This window comes from Cottoperca gobio, chromosome 22 (genome assembly GCF_900634415.1).
Source record: "Cottoperca gobio chromosome 22, fCotGob3.1, whole genome shotgun sequence".
NCBI lineage: Eukaryota > Metazoa > Chordata > Actinopteri > Perciformes > Bovichtidae > Cottoperca > Cottoperca gobio.
The window spans coordinates 11,725,837-11,738,289 of record NC_041376.1 but is presented as its reverse complement, the minus strand read 5'-3'; the positions used below and the strand labels follow the sequence as shown (position 1 = coordinate 11,738,289).

The 12,453-nt window shown below is 43.1% G+C and overlaps 1 protein-coding gene across 2 annotated transcripts; it reads left to right on the top strand.

Annotated features, from left to right (window-relative positions):
* The first annotated feature begins 1,758 nt into the window (after positions 1 to 1,758).
* LOC115026975 (synapse differentiation-inducing gene protein 1-like) lies at positions 1,759 to 10,466 on the top strand. 2 transcript variants are annotated; one of them, XM_029459925.1, is made up of 4 exons: positions 1,759 to 2,063; positions 3,738 to 4,229; positions 8,176 to 8,313; positions 8,989 to 10,466. In XM_029459925.1, exons 2-4 carry the CDS (start codon positions 3,804 to 3,806, stop codon positions 9,028 to 9,030), a joined length of 606 nt encoding a protein of 201 aa, XP_029315785.1. In that variant the 5' UTR covers positions 1,759 to 2,063; positions 3,738 to 3,803; the 3' UTR covers positions 9,031 to 10,466. The 2 variants fall into 2 exon arrangements, with proteins under 2 accessions (XP_029315785.1, XP_029315784.1); XM_029459924.1 differs by having other exon boundaries at positions 1,763 to 2,063; positions 8,985 to 10,441.
* Positions 10,467 to 12,453: the final 1,987 nt, after the last annotated feature.

The following is a 12,453-nucleotide window of genomic DNA, read 5'->3' as shown; positions in this document are numbered from 1 at the left end:
TCCACGGAGAAAATGCTTGACAAATTGTGCATCTGTTATGGAGTGACACAGTGCCTAAATATAGATTGGAAAATGGAGCAGAAGAAATGGACGCAATGAGGACCATAAATATTCACAGTCCATCTCCGGAAGGCTGGCAGAAGCCTGGTCCAAGGAGAAATCTTCTCATTTCACAAAGTATGCTTAATGTGGCACCACTGAGCTTTACTGGGTTTACCTTCATGGTGCCACACTTTAGATTTTGATGTATTGCAGATGGTCCGGTGACATTTTGACACTGATCTTCATTAGAACATGTTACTCTAAATCCTGTTGTGAAGGCTGATGGAGAGAGAGAAAGACAGAAGAGTAATGGATAAACGGTTACAAATTCTGGCCCCCTCCTCACCCCTTCTTCTAATATACTCGTCTCCTGAGGGAGAGGTATCCATCAACGGAGACGGCCGGGCTGTTATGCCACATCACCTCGTGCATGTGAACACAAGGTGACTCTGGAAGAGACGCAGCTCATGTGTGCCCGGTCTTATAAATGCGGCTCCATGTTTCCCCCATAAAGTGTCCATCAGCGCCTTAATGCATCTCCCAGTGAAAGTGACAGAGCCTGGGCTTGCACATTATTAACTCCAGACATTTTTATGAGCCTGTGGAACAGAGTGCTCCTTCTGAATAAGATATGTGTCCAGTGTTCAGTGGCTATACATCAGTGTTTTAGTTTTGGGAATAGCATTACAGCCTCTGATAAGTTTTAGTGTGTTTTTATATGAGTCTAAACCAAAGAGCCCGTAAATACTGTTATGTCATTATTATTCCAATGGAATCAAAATAAATTAGGCTTAGTTTTGCTGTGTTGAATCTATCATGTCACCCATTTGCTTGCATGGGAAATACATCCATATTAATGTTATGTAAACAGTGTTAACAATGATAAATTGTGGCATGGAATCATAAGCAGCTTAGCAGAGTGGGGCTAAAGGCACCACCAAATTGGCAGGCTCATGATAAATGCATGGGATTTGTTTAAAATATTCATCAAATATAAATGTGCAATGAATTTATTAGTGGCTATGAAGGAAATGAAGGAACATGCACAATTTTCCTGACACAAAGAATAAAATATGAATTAAAGTGAGGAAGGGGAATCCTAAAATCCAAGTAGCAGAAGGAGAGTTTTATAAAACTTTACTGTGAAGATTTGTTGTTGTGTTTTCTACATTTAGTGGCTGTTATCAGTGGGGAACAATACAAGCACAAGCACACCAACAAGCACACCTGGAGTCACGTGGTTGGGGAAAAAACCTCGTTGTGCAGTTAATCATTGTGTTGTAAATGTAATATGAAGCACAGTCGGGTCCCTATAATATACATGTAGGCTACCACATCCACGATTGTTTCCTACCATGTGACTGCAGAGGGGCTGCATAGAAGAATAACACTAAAACAACTTACAATTAAGTCGTGCAAGTAATAAAAGCAATGCAAATACTTCAGGAAACTTATCTTGTGAGTCTGCAAAATATGAACGCTGGCTTATGTTCTCAAATATATTTCAGTGGCTATCAACCGGTTTCCTCTGCTTCAAGGCAAAATAGCACCTCTGGGTGGGCGATAAACCACAGCCAGCACATGAGACACTGAGCTGGATGAAAACGCCCAGGAAACGCAACGCAACGCAACGCAAGGCAAGCAGTGTTTGGAAATGTCAAATCCGTGGTCGGTATTAGAGTTTACAGCGCGCCGCATACAGCCAATCAGCTGACTGGAGTCAGCTCAGCCTCTGCCGGAGTTGTATTGGAGAGTGTGAGCTCAGTGTGATAGACTACTGTGCGTAAAATATACCTGTCAGACGCAGCAGCGGTGCCATGGCAGCCAGAGCTCTGCGAGCAAAGTCCATTCTTATACACACGGAATAAGTTCCTTTTAAGCGGATGTCATATGTTGCGCTGCGATGGCAGTTTTCCCAAAACTGATGATGTGAAGTAGAAGGTGCGTCCGTCCGTCTCCATTGACTCAGTTGCGCCGAGGAACGATGCTGAGCAAAGCTGCGGGAGGATTTTCCACTACAGGTAAGATGATTTTCGGAGGTGTTTATAGCAACTAGTATCCCAAAAAATATGTTTTTGCCTGTTAATCCGAGGTAGCTTTGAGATTTGTCTATAATACAAGTGAATACATATGAAGATTTCCCTCATGATCAGCTACATAACATTTGTAATTTATATATTTTATGAGGTACAAATGTGTCATGAATGTAATGAAAATGATGTGCGTGAGAGAGAGACATATGTGAATAAATGATAGTAAAAAAGACAACAGACAGAAAAGGATAATATATACGTGCTCATGATCGTTAATAATTGAGTCTAAGCACACACTCACATGTGCTAAGTGCACATCTTCATGGTGTGAGATTCATTATTTGTGGATGTGGTTTTTGTTGTCTAATGTAGTGTGTAATGGAATTCTTTGTTATCTGGAGAGTGGCTCAGCAGCATTACAAGCATGTGAGAATAGAGACCGCAGGACACAGTGGTGAAGATACTGAGACGGAGTCTTTGGTGTTTGTATGGGCTCAGATTCAGCCACTAGCCCACGCCGATCAGCTCTGACTAGGACTGCATGAGTTTCTGTTCTCTAGGGGTCACGAGGCCAAAAGTCTGCTGCATATATACATGCCTTCTCTGCAGGCCAGGAAGTCATTGCATACATATATGATATATGTAAATCTAAATATGTAAATGTATATATATAAATATTAAGGCTTTCCGTAAGGTTGTTGAACTACAGATGGCATTTCATTTTCTGGTGCTTGTGTTATTTTGCCCAGCCCAGTTTGTTCGTGTTCAGATCTGTGCAACTCAATCGCCTCCCGAAGCTCATAAATCAAGCCCTGCCATGCTCTTTTTTTTTCTAATGTGTGGAAAATCTCTACATTTTCTTGTGTTTTCTCAAGACAGCACTTTCAACAACAAATGACAAATGACTCTGACTTGATTTGCTAATTTCTACAAATACCAAAATATGATGCAGTGGCCCCTGTGGCTTTTATCTTCTTCTTCTTTTTTTCTTCATCATAACACATAGGAGGAAAGATTCATTTGATGGATGAGGTCTTTGTTGGCCAAAAGAGACTGGTGTTGGACTTGAAAAATCAAGTAGTGTCTTTGCTTACTCAAATCTGGACATGCTCAGATTCCACAGTCTCTCATTGGCGGATGTGTTGCCTTAGTGACGGCCTCTCCTGTTACTGTGGGTTTTTTATAACATAAAAAAAACAATTTTTTTTAACTGTTCTTCAAATCATTTGAAAACATTCAGGAGGACTCAGAGAGACCAGTTCACAGACAGTCAAAGTAATCAGTATGCTGGGAAAAATACAGCAGAACCTGCTTCTTTTCTGGTTTCTAATATAGGTAGCTGTGACATGTGGAAGATATATTTCCCCTACATATTTTTCTGAATCAGAGTGTGTGAGATGCAACATTTGAGCATACAGCAGATGGTGATTTTATAGCCCAGACTAGTGAGAAGCGTGTGAGAGGAATGCCGATGAAATACTTCCTGCACTGAATTCATGTCCTCGATTATTACATTACTAAAAACACAATGTGAGCTGTGACTGGATATCTACTGGTTCAGATTAACTGCATTGTCAAGAATGTACCGTGATTTAATTGAACTTCTTACTGCTTTTAAAGCTTTTATGAATCACATTTAATTGTAACGGTTCTTATTTCCAGCAACCAGACTGGCACATCTTTTTTGGACTTCATCCTGTGATCCGCTAAACGTTTGAACCTGTCGTCATGGAGAGCCTCAGTGAGCTCCAGAACCCCCTGCTCGACAAAACCAGCAGACAAGTGGTGCACAGCGATTATCAAGGTTACCAGTGCGACTACCCGAGCCAGCCTTACCAGGACAGCCTCATTGGCTACTACTACACTGGGACTAATGGCAAGCATAAGACTCAACAGTTCCTGGACGCCACATCTCTGCATCTGGCTGTGGAGGCCTTCTACAGGCCCAACTTTATCCTGTACAAGGACGACGTGAGCCTTCACAGCAAGGACTCCAAGAGCGAGAGCTTTGAGACCACGTTCACAGAGAGTAAGGACGCTGTGTCGGATGGAGTTTCAACAGAAAACGCTCTGGATAGCATACAAGGAGAGAAGGATGCGAAGATCCAGACGGTGTCGTACGAGGTGGAGGAGGAGCAGGGTCCTGAGTATGAGGTCAGAGGTCACACCAAAGAAAAATGCATATGTAGCAGTGTGCAGTGCTTGAGTGGTATTTTCATGGATGACAGATGCAGGTGCCTGATATACTGGCTCTCTACAAGCAGTATATAGTTCAATTGTAGCCTGATACACGATTGTACAGGTTTGTCCTGCTACAAACTATATGGGAATAATTACTGTGACTATACTGCTTGAAGAGCAAATTGATGCAAGTAAGAGTCATTTAGAAGTGTTTGAAAGAGTTATGAGAATATGCTATATGAAATTAAAGGCATTACAACACTTACTCGCAACCGTCAGGGCCATCTTTCAGCAGATAGTAAGTCATGGAGTGTATAGTGATGCTTATTATTTCGATTTCCATTCTAATAGACTGCCAGTGTGATTCACGCAAGTTTCTCATCTCTAAATGGTCAATTTGCTGGAGTCTTTCAAATCTAGTGCAGGGTAATTGTATGCTTTTTTTTGATATAATTACATTCTAAAAAAGAAATAACACATCTGAGTTTCTCTATCCAGACTTTCTTTTAGGAGTATAACTACAATCTCCAAAGAAAAGTGAGACAGCAAAAGAGCAAAGTCTTTTCAGAAGTGGTAAAAATCTAATTTCATCCAGGGACGCTTGTGAAGTACCCAGGGCTCTGAGCTGGCAGAGGAAGACGTATAGCACCCTAACTGGGCTGATGATCGCGCCAGCTCTTGTCACTCGGAGGCCTGGCAGATAGATAGAGACATGGCAGCGACTGCCATTAATGCTATAAGTAAGGCTGTGCTGTGAGGCTATTAGGTGGGACTTCACTGATGCATGGCTGTCAGAGCAGGTGAGCCTGGAGCTAAAGTTATTCCATGTCAATTTGAAAGGGCAAATGAATCTGATGAACAGTGATCAAATGAAAGTTGGGTTTCCCAGCTGGAATATGAGACTTCTTGCTCAGCACCTGCGTTTCTTTACTTTCCCTTCCTGCCTTTCTGTATGTGTGTGCGTGTGCGTGTGTGCTTCTGTGCTAAGATTTGTGTGTTCTTGTTAATCATGAAACACCCACACGAACAGTGCCAGATGTGCGTTGATGCATCAAATCAAACACTCAGAGGACTTTCACAGCTATAGAGATTAAAAATAAGAGGGACAGTGTAGAACTGGTGAAGGCACATGACTTGGATTTGAGTCAGACTCGAGACTTTAGACTAAAAAAACCTTGCAACTCGACTTTAACAGCAATGGCCAGAATCGGATTAATTGATGGATTACACTAGTCAGATTTTGTTTTTCGGGGCATATACATACACATTTGCATAATTGGTAAACAAACATTTTGACGCAACAAACAACAAATACTTCTACTACAGAACACGAGATTCAATACTCCTGGGGTAATATGCTACACAATTGAAATACATGTACTAAATGTTTAGCATTATACGACTATATAAGAATTTAGAATGAACTAATTAAATGCTTACAGAAAGTTTACGACAACAAGCTCGAACAAATCACAGTCCAAATCATAGTCGCCACAGAAAGTATCTGTGGAATAACAATGCAGTAGCTGTGAGCCAAAACGACTGCAAAGTTGAATATGGTAATGCAGAGACATCTTACGCTAGTGTGGAAACAGGAATACACAACTCCTGCTAGCTACTAGGTGCTTGTCAATAGCGTAAACATTTAGCGTCCTGAGAGATTTTTTAAAATTCATAAATATATATTTTTTTTTCAATAAATTCTATTTAACATACATTTTTGTCATTATGTTGGGAGTTGATATTTCTGTACCTCTGTGTCTGTGGCCCCCTAGTGACACGGAGGCCCTACGCATGTGCCTAGATCCGGCTCTGCCAAGGACTCATGACTTCACTTTTCACTTGAAAATACTTGATACCTTGCCCCCAAACCATAAGATTTATAGAATAGATTCATTACCTTCATTTCCTGAATCAACTAACATTAGCGCTATTCATTCCCAACTAGTCATTCACTTTGTTCGAACCAATTCGACAGCATCCAAGCAAATGAATATATTATCACTTTGTTGCTAGAAAGGCATTGCATTTGGTGAAGAGCGCATTCTGACTTGTTTGGGTCTCGAAACTCAAAGTTTGAACTCGGGACTTGTGACAAAACAATGACTGGGTCGCCCCTCTGCTTCATACACATGCTAACATTCCAAGATGTGGTCTGCGGCGGTTTCTCTTCATAATACTGTGTTTTTCTCTGCAGATGTGTTTTTTTTATACTTCTTACTGCAACCTATGCACTCACTGTACATCCCCATGGTGCCCCAGCCCTTGTTAGGACACAGAAACACAAAAAATACAAGCTGGTGCAACTTTACAACAGTAATTCCACAGCTAGTTTATGCCAGCAGATATTTGACATCTCTGCGACACAGCAAAAATAAATTGCAGGTAACAAAGTAACGAGAGCGTGTGGGTGTGATTTCCACAACTAACAGAGTGCAGGGGTCTGTGTGTGCCCTGCTGTGGAGTTGACTGTCCCCTCCACACTCTAATGAGGCCTCAGAGAGCGCTGTGGATATGCAGAGCCCCATCAGTTATACTGGCAGCAGACAAGACTGGGAGTTCATCCCTAGTCAGCCGGACTGTGTCAGGCAGGCTGTCAGGAGGTCTGAATGCACCAGTCACTCAGGACTGTTATCAGGTCTTGCTACAAAGATAAAAAGAGATTACTGCTGTTTGTACCCACGGGTTTAATCATGTGATGTCAGATTATGTGGTTATGACCAGCTGCTGTTTTGATGGATCACACCCGGCTGTCCAGGTGGAGAGTGTTCATAAAGCAGATAACAGCGAGCTTCATAATCTTCTCTTGGCAAAGGTAGCAGTTTGGAAACTGTTTGGATAGCACAGCACTGCTCTCCTCCACTTCCCTCGGACATCTAAATAAGGTTTTTACACAGAAATGCCCCAAAAATAGCACAAAATAATTTCATTAGAGCCTGTGGTTTGGTAAATCAGATTAGAAGCTAAGAAAGAAAATTACACAACATGCAAAAAAAAAAAAGAAGTGGTCGTCAGCGCACACGTATGGTTCCTTTCTGCTTTGCCCGCCTTCCAGACTTTTCTTTAATTACCTCTAAAATGGCTAGTTCAGTTCCTGCCTCAAATATTGATTTCTGTTTTGTGCCTTCCTTTTCTCCACTTTGATTGATCCCTGCAGGCAGCAAGACTAACAAATGAAACTTATAGGGGCTATTTATTTAGACAAACATCCACGATGTCGCCGGGACAGCAGAGAGAAGTAATGCGGTGTCCTCTTAAAGGTCACCCATGCAGTCACATTGCCATCCTCGCTGCAGGCGCAATGTGCCAATGTAGTCCGAGTGTTATTCGAAACTATCATTCATTAACCCACTCGGCCTGTGTGGCCTAGAGTTTGAGTATGGAGGCACATTATTGGGAGTCGGTTGAACACTTGCTGCTTTGTAAGACGCCGGGTGTATTGAGGAGAGACGGTGGAGGTCTCTCCCGCTGTAGAAGCAATTTAGCACATAAATGACACTGTCTTCTTGCCGTTTCCCCCGTCACCTCGCAATGATGGAACAATCCATTAATCCTGTGTTATCTGTCAGGCCGCTCATGGGCGTTGACAGAGGCACCAAATCCTTTCTGGCTGAGCACATCCTGTCCTGGGTGGTGGAACAAGGGCAGATACACTGGCCTGGGAGGGTGGGGGGGCACAAGTTGTTAAGCTACGCCACTTTGAAGACGTCCAACGTAGACCCGACTGTCTACACGTGTCAACGGTGCCCCATTATTAGTATTAAGTTGTCAGTCTCGAGATCACTGCATTCACCTTTTGTCTCATCCTGTCAATGTTTGTCTCAAACAATGTGCATAGTTGTACAAGCAGTCATGTAAGAGAAAGTGCATCATCCTCTCCTTTTCTGACATTCAATTGTTCTACATCAACCTCTTTCAGAGCGACAGCTCCAGTGACAGTGAGAGCGAGGACAACTTCATGGTGCTTCCCCCTCGGGATTACCTGGGCATAGCCATCTTCTCCATGCTCTGCTGCTTCTGGCCCTTGGGCATCGTTGCCTTTTACTACTCTCACAAGGTAAAGGCACAGAGTCCTCAAACCTGTCATTAACTCTAATTACACAGCCTTCTATTTAAGGTCAGCGAGCACAAGCACTCAGACAAGTGCCACGGCAGCCCATTTTCCTCATTCTGTGACCCTCCTTGCAGTTGTTTCAGATGATTGACTACGTAAATTCAGCTTGTTCGGACAACTTGTCATTCCTCTGTATTCACTTTAAAACCATTAACATTGAGGTTTGGGTCCAGAGTATGTTCTGTGTGAGTAGTTCATTGCAATTACATTATTTTTAGTTGTTGCATCCTTAGCTGAGCCCTCTAGTCTAATGTCAGCATCTCTCTGGTCCGAAAAGATTACAATCACATCCTGCAACCTCAAGCAAAGCACGCCATTATCTTAATGGTTTTGGAACATCTTCAACAATAATTGACAATTATATCGTACCAGAAAATAATGTGCCAGAAGAATAAGTAAAGGTCAGTCTCAGTCTCTCTCTTTTTGATGGGAAACCAAAACACCCAAATACACATTTGTCACCGTCAGAGGGATAATGACCTAATTGCCATGGTAACTAATGGTTCCCAGAGAGATTTTCTTGTTGTTTCTCTCTTTTAACTGTGGCATAACACCTACTCATACGCTGATGAGTAACACACCGGCTCATTTCACTCTCTGCTTTGTTTTGTCAGACAGGCAAGGCCATCGCTAAGGGAGACTTCTCCAGAGCAGGGATGAGCTCCAGAAGAGCTCTATTCCTGGCTGCGCTTTCCATCACCATTGGAACAGGGATGTATGTGGGGGTGGTTGTGGCCCTCATAGCCTACCTGTCAAAGCCTGGACACGTATAGCGCTGGGTTTGCTCGGGGGGAGATTGAGAGAAAGAGAAGGCAGGATGGGAGGAGAGGAAAAGACGAGGTTGGACACGGCTCCTGGAGGCATGTGCCGGTGCTGCTACCTGGATGTCTGTGAAGCTATATGAAGATAAAAGACTAAACCAGAAAAGAAAAAGATAATAAGATGTTTGGAATATAACTTGGACTGCACCTTGATCTAGACTGAATCTTTACTTCTGGGATGCAACACTCCCACCAAGGTATTCCACCACCACAAGAAGAAGAAAAGACAGCGCTAAGCAGGACGACTACTCCTCCACAAAGACTGTGCTGTACTAATGTCAGAAAAAACTGAGCTCGTATCAGTAAAGAACTACCTACCTTTTATCACATTAGTCGTTTACAGCAGTTTTATTTTACCTTTATAGTAGGTGTGTTCTCTGCCAATACTATTGCAGGTTGTGTATTGTCCACTTTGTAAAAATAATTTATTGGAAAAAGAGTCAGCCAGTGGGCTTTAATGTCATTAAACTTCAAGAATTATACCGTAAATTGATCCAGCCGGTAAACAGAAGTGGACCCTTAACAGAAAGAAAACAAAAGTGTACACAAAGTGTCTAAGCAGTGGTCAAGGGGGTTATTTATGTTTATTGTGTGCTGTAAAGAACGTCAATAAATACTTTTGGCATGAATAATGAAACATCCTCTGCCATGTCTCTCATCCTCTTATTCTGGAGTGTTAGAGCTGTGAGTCCCAACCAGGGGGGATTTTACTTACTTGCAAAATAGGATTAACATTTGGTGTGATGCTGATCTTTACTCATAACCTGCCCATGAACCCGAGCCAGTTGTAACACATTGACACCGTGGTTGTGGTGGAAGAGTAATTTTTGCTTAGGAAGGTTCCTAACCGAGTGAAATGACCTGCAGGTACCAGAGTGTCAGTCATGATACGAGCTGGTCAAAATGCTAAAGGAAAGGAGACGCAATGCTTCCTTTCCGATCTCCTTTAGCATAGGGTAAACTGGACCATCCAGGACATATCGTCCCACATTTCCTTCCTTACATTTAGAGTGAGGAACCATTCCGCAGATCATGTAAGTTACCGTTGTTTATTTAACCTTTTTCCATAACTTGCTTGAATGTTTATGTTTTCAACTTTCAACTATGAACATTATGCTAATTACTGTTTACATTGTAGCGTAACCGATATGGTTAGTTTGCATTAGTTACTTGTACACAGAAAGATACACTGTAATAAATATGACAAACTGTGTGAAAGAAAAGACAATTTCTTGAATTATTAATGTGAAAGCCATTAATAGACTTTACAAAATGAAATAATCAAAGTCTTGCAGAGGTGAGAGACACTGGTGTGGGGCTACCAGTCTGTCCTTGTGATGATTACCTCCATGTTCATCCCTTTGCACAGGTGGTGGCGGCAATGGATCATCTCAGCCGGCTCCAGGATGTCCCTAGCAGTGATGCATGACATGCACGGCAACAATCCTAGGGGCAATCCTTAGGTGTGATCCGCTGCCAGGGCTTTGAAGACAATCCCTCGCCACTGTGCCTTTATCATGCCAAAGGCCCTCTCTGGCATGGTGAGCGTTGAAGCACTCCTCCACTCTTCCCCTCACTGGTTCCCGGTATGGAGTAATGAGGTTGACTGGTGCACTCAGACATGGGTATACTCCATCCCCGTGAGGAAGTAACCAGCTGGTGGGTAAGGGCCCCTGACAAACACTGGACTATTTTGAGCACTCTGGTGTCTAAAAACAGGGTAACCTACAAATGTGTACAGATATATGCCAGTGCGGTCACAGATTGCCTGAAGTGGAAGAGTTCCCCGTTTCATTCAGACGTGTCATCCATCAATGGCTCCCACACAGTGGCTGAAGGCTGGGCTGTTAGCAAGGTGTTGAAAGCCATGGGCCTCTTCAGCACACTGCGGTAGTGTGTGGAAGTGTGTTACATGTGGATTGCGTTACACATCCAATGTACAATATCAAAACACTGTTGTCTTTGACGCAATGACGATCCGGGAGACAGTGTAAGATAACCCATGTGACAGCCAGTAAACCACCAGAAGGACGTCCATATACTTCTCCCTCCTGAAAGGGCCAGCAGTGCCTAGATGGCCTAGACAGGCAGTAGTCATAGCACACATCTAAATAAATATGTACCAGAGGGACATGGGTGTTGTGGGGGGCATACGTTGTGTTCCTCTTCTGTAAAAGACTAAATAAAGTGCAAATAGTATATTGTGTGTGCATTACTAGTGTGCTGTTTTTTCCTGTCTTGTTTTAATTTTAAAACATAAGAGATTTCTGTCAGAAACCTCTGAAGACTTACACATTAGATCAAGAATAGATAGAACAATCTCAGTTATGATTTGATGGTGTGTTAAATTCAAGCATGCTCTGCGATCTATGTTCAACGACAAGATCAGCATCCTCTTACCATTTGTGAACACAATCTTATGTGTCACCGCAATCGTACCCTCCTCCTCCTCTGGTTTCTTCAGTTTCGCTGCAAGGTGAGCACACAGCAGCAGAAAGCTCCCTTTTGCTCTTCAACTCTGCAACTGTGATACTCCCCAGCTGCCCCAACTTCTCAGATGGATGTCATGTACAGTAGTAGATGTGTAGGTTGAACGAGTTATGCATATATTGCATGTTTTATTTATTACTTTTGTAAAATCAAAAATAATTGGGACTCATGATGATTAATATCAGTGAACAGGAGTGCAGTCACATTTTACTTCAAGGAAACATGGTTAGGCCAGAGTGAAGATGTTCAGAAACTCTTTCAGTGTTTGGAACAGTTTGGAACAGTTGAACAAGCTCAAAATATGCAATAGAGGGTCGAAATGTCCATCCATCCATCCATCGTCTACCGCTTATCCGGGATCGGGTCGCGGGGGCAGCAGCTCCAGTAAGGAACCCCAATCTTCCCTTCTCCGGGCCACATCCTCCAGCTCCGACTGGGGGATCCTGAGGCGTTCCCAGGCCAGAGAGGAGATATAATCTCTCCACCGAGTCCTGGGTCTTCCCCAGGGTCTCCTCCCAGCTGGACGTGCCTGGAACACCTCCCTAGGGAGGCGCCCAGGTGGCATCCTTACTAGATGCCCGAACCACCTCAACTGGCTCCTTTCAACGTAAAGGAGCAGCGGCTCTACTCCGAGTCTCTCACGGATGGCTGAGCTTCTCACCCTATCTCTAAGGGAGACGCCAGCCACCCGTCTGAGAAAACCCATTTCGGCCGCTTGTACCCGTGATCTCTTTCTTTCGGTCACGAAATGTCCATGTTTTACCTATTAGTA

What these genes read in the sequence shown, in the direction of transcription:
- LOC115026975 (XM_029459924.1), top strand. Translation starts at nt 3,804, where the DNA reads ATGGAGAGCCTCAGTGAGCTCCAGAACCCCCTGCTCGACAAAACCAGC. An exon ending in AGCAGGGTCCTGAGTATGAG is followed by an intron (nt 4,230 to 8,175) that starts GTCAGAGGTCAC and finishes AACCTCTTTCAG; the next exon opens with AGCGACAGCTCCAGTGACAG. An exon ending in CCTTTTACTACTCTCACAAG is followed by an intron (nt 8,314 to 8,984) that starts GTAAAGGCACAG and finishes TTGTTTTGTCAG; the next exon opens with ACAGGCAAGGCCATCGCTAA.